We start from the raw sequence: 3327 nt of genomic DNA, 5'->3' as shown, positions 1-3327 counted from the left end.
TAGTATAAATTATACCTGTGACACCCTTGATACTTAATTTGGCTTGTCATTCACCCTTTTTCTGATGAGATACCAGTTTTAGCATTCTACTTTTATTATCTATTGTTATGTGCATATCAATATCTATCGTTGTAGGTTAACCGAGATGAATAATTTCCTGTTGCCACACTTTAGTCCCTTTATATGGTAATTGGTAAAAATGAGTAGGGTTCTGTGCTGATGCTGAGGGAAAATGTATTATTGCAATAAGTTTTGGTAGTCCTTTTAAGGAAAAGATTGGGGAACCATATCCACATCTAAGTTTTATGGTAAGTTGGATTACCAAACACTACAGAAAGGGGACAATAAGTATTCACATGAATAAATAGTTCACAAGTTATCTGGTAACATGGTCATTTTTAGATTAAAAAGAACACTAGGGTCTTCCTTCTGTTGTCTTGTCTAATCTAGTTTTTGGTAAAACTTTGTTTTTTTCAAGAAATGTGCTATTTATACACTGAAGCTGAGCTATTAACAATGAAAAACAGCCTACAAGCGCATTGGTGGAGAGAAGTTCTGGAGATAAAGTTTTGCACGGTACTCCTAGATCAAGAATAACTAAAACTCCACTTTCATATGTAAGTAAAGGACCTATATCTTATCCGTTTGGCATTGCAATTAACATTGATTCCTGCTTATACATTTGTAAATTGTTTATCTGTTGATGGACGGGACTTAACTGTTGTTGTTCAATAGTGAGTTCTTTATGTATTTGCTTAAAACTGGCATGCCTATCAGCCCATGTGCTCTTCCAAAACAAAACTGGGCAGGAATTTTAAAGTGGGCTTGGATATATTTGGTATTGATGCTAAAGCTGTTGTATTATCACATTTGTTTTCATAGAACTACACTTGATTGGGTATTATTTTAAGGTAAACTTGATTGTTAGAAACAGGCATTACAGCAGGTTTAGTTTATTCCTGTTTTGATCAGGTGTTCTTTTGGAATAATTTTGTCTCTAACAATGTGGATATTTTTTGAAGCAATTTGATTGTATATTATGATTTTAGCATATTTTGTCTAGCTTGCATCCAAATTGTACTCATTTAAATTTCTCTCAAATTTAAGGTGCACCACTTTCCACTTACTTGCAGTAAGTCGAAGGCATTGTCTGCTGCCACTCCTGAATCTGTCAAAATGAAATGATCCAGATCAGGTGAGTTGTTTGCTTTCAGGATTTCTGCCTCTGCAAAGTGCAAAACATTTTTCTGTTTCTACCCAAGCAGTAATTTGTTTTCAAGTGCTGATAGTTCCACGACTGGATTCAGGATCCCAAAACATTACCTATGACCCGGTTAGTGATAGCATAATTGTTCATCTAAATGTCAATTACTGTCATAGAACAATGATACCAAGGCTTAGCACAGAAGTGTTACGTGATTGTTAAAATTAGTTTAGTTTTATTTTGGCTGTATGATTCGTTAAAGTTGTTCCTCCTGTTGGTATATTTCTTATTCAATGCAATATCACAGGATGGTTGTATTTGTGGGATAACCAAATTGGATGCGCAATTCCCTCAAGGTTCGTGCAGATATCTCATATTCTCACGTCTATAAAACATTCTTGTTGTGACAATTTAACCAAGGCTCCTGTAATCGTGCAAGCACATCGTTGTCTGATGCCATTTATATTCTTCCAGCAGGGATCAGTTCGGAGCCTCCTTCTAAGAGGAGAATGTCTCGGCGTTTGTCACCAGATCTCAACAGACTTCTTACATTCTAGTGATGTTTTATTGATGAAATGTTGCTGCTAGCATCTTGTAGGTTGCCAGTCTGTGATAACTATGGAACCACCCCTGCTGCAGGTGGATTGCGTGTCTGTCATGTTTACCGGTTTCTTCTGGTGTCACTGCTCGATGTACCTGTTTACCTGTAAAAGGCTTAGGTGCCCATTGTCATGAATATTTGTAGGGTTTCTAGTATGCATTATCAGCTTCTTTTTTTTCAAAAAATTTACCGGTTTTGAAGAAACTGGAGCTCTCACTTCTAGTGCCTTACAATGGAAGGTGGTATTTTAATCAAGGTGCGAAGGTGAAAAATCATGCTGTGCTTTTCTGGATATTGTCTGGTTCGAATTTCAGTGCACAAAAAAATTGTGACGTTGATGGGAATTTTTAATCTATGAGATGTTTGAGTTTCATCAGTGCACATGTCGACTGCGAGAGGGCAAAAGTAGTAAGCCTTGTTTAAGTTTATTTTGTTCATGGTACACAGTCCACACTATTTTAAACTAGTGCTATACGTTTGGCATTCCCTTTTTAAATTTATATAATAAGAAAATAAGAAATGGAGAAAATAAGAAATGACAGTGTAGAAAAAAGAAATTTGCTGCTCTGTTGCCTTCTTGCCTTCTCCATGGTGGAGCGCGAGGAGGGCAAGGTCCGTGTCGCCGGGCCCGGGAGGCCGGGAACCCCCACGCCCTGCAGATGAGGTATGTCCTTCCGCTGCTCCATTTCTCGATTCCGTTTGCCCAGTCGCGGAACTGCCCCCAAATTTGCTTAAGCTGCGCATCCTGTTTGAAAAACATGACCGTTTTCTTGTCCCCGGGAACTCAGAAGATCGGAAAGTATGATAATTCTCATTCGCAATTTGAGAAATTCACTGGTTATGGCGAAAAAAGTGAGCCTTTCGGTTGTCACTCTGCACTCTGCAAACCGGAATGGAGCATCATCCTCAAAGGCGAATAGGAAAGTAGCAGGTTGAGTATTCAGATCTGCTGCCATTGCGAGGTGCCACACTGACAGCGATCAAGACTGAGGATAGTTGCCTCATACGGATTGGCCGTCTCTTAAACATTACCCGAACATGGGACAATAGATTTCCTCAAAAGGCATCTGCTTTCTTTCTAGCCTGATCATGATTCTAGTGGTCTCTTATCTCTCTTCACAATCCAACTTTATCTCTATATATTTTTAGTTCAAAATTGTATAAGATAAGATTATCTATGCTAAATTTGGACCACCACTATGTACCCCTCATGAATGATTAGTCTCTACCGGCCAGAGTTTTGGAAGGTGATTTGCTACTAAATCGATGGGTTCTCCTGTGCACTAATTCATTATATTCATTTTTTTCTTGCATCTTTTCCATAGTTTCACTTGATCCATCTTGCCTATCCTTCCTAATTTAATTTCGTGGAGTAACGTAAGAGATAGGCCAGAAAATTTATCATCTATATCGATGACTCTATGCAGGTGTGCGAATGCTTCAAGTTTGGCTTTCCGGTTCAATGGTTTAAGCTTCTTAATCCAAACATGGAGCAGCAGAATGAACAATCAGAATTAGAATC

At 38.3% G+C, this 3327-nt stretch overlaps 1 protein-coding gene across 13 annotated transcripts in view; it reads left to right on the top strand.

Moving 5' to 3' along the window:
- Positions 1-2080, top strand: part of LOC120681683 — a 4678-nt gene extending 2598 nt beyond the window's left edge. The window contains exons 5-9 of one of the 13 annotated variants that reach the window (XM_039963282.1): positions 528-617; positions 1134-1195; positions 1308-1333; positions 1512-1560; positions 1682-2080. In XM_039963282.1, the coding sequence (XP_039819216.1) occupies positions 528-617; positions 1134-1136 (93 nt within the window). In that variant the 3' untranslated portion in view covers positions 1137-1195; positions 1308-1333; positions 1512-1560; positions 1682-2080. Of the gene's footprint in view, positions 1-527; positions 618-1107; positions 1196-1280; positions 1334-1511; positions 1561-1678 lie in introns of all 13 variants that reach the window. The other 12 variants (XM_039963281.1, XM_039963280.1, XM_039963275.1 and 9 more) reach the window with 12 other exon arrangements.
- The last annotated feature ends 1247 nt before the right edge of the window (positions 2081-3327 follow it).

The sequence above is a fragment of the Panicum virgatum genome, chromosome 7N, assembly GCF_016808335.1.
Source record: "Panicum virgatum strain AP13 chromosome 7N, P.virgatum_v5, whole genome shotgun sequence".
NCBI lineage: Eukaryota > Viridiplantae > Streptophyta > Magnoliopsida > Poales > Poaceae > Panicum > Panicum virgatum.
This window is presented reverse-complemented; position numbering and strand designations above follow the sequence as displayed.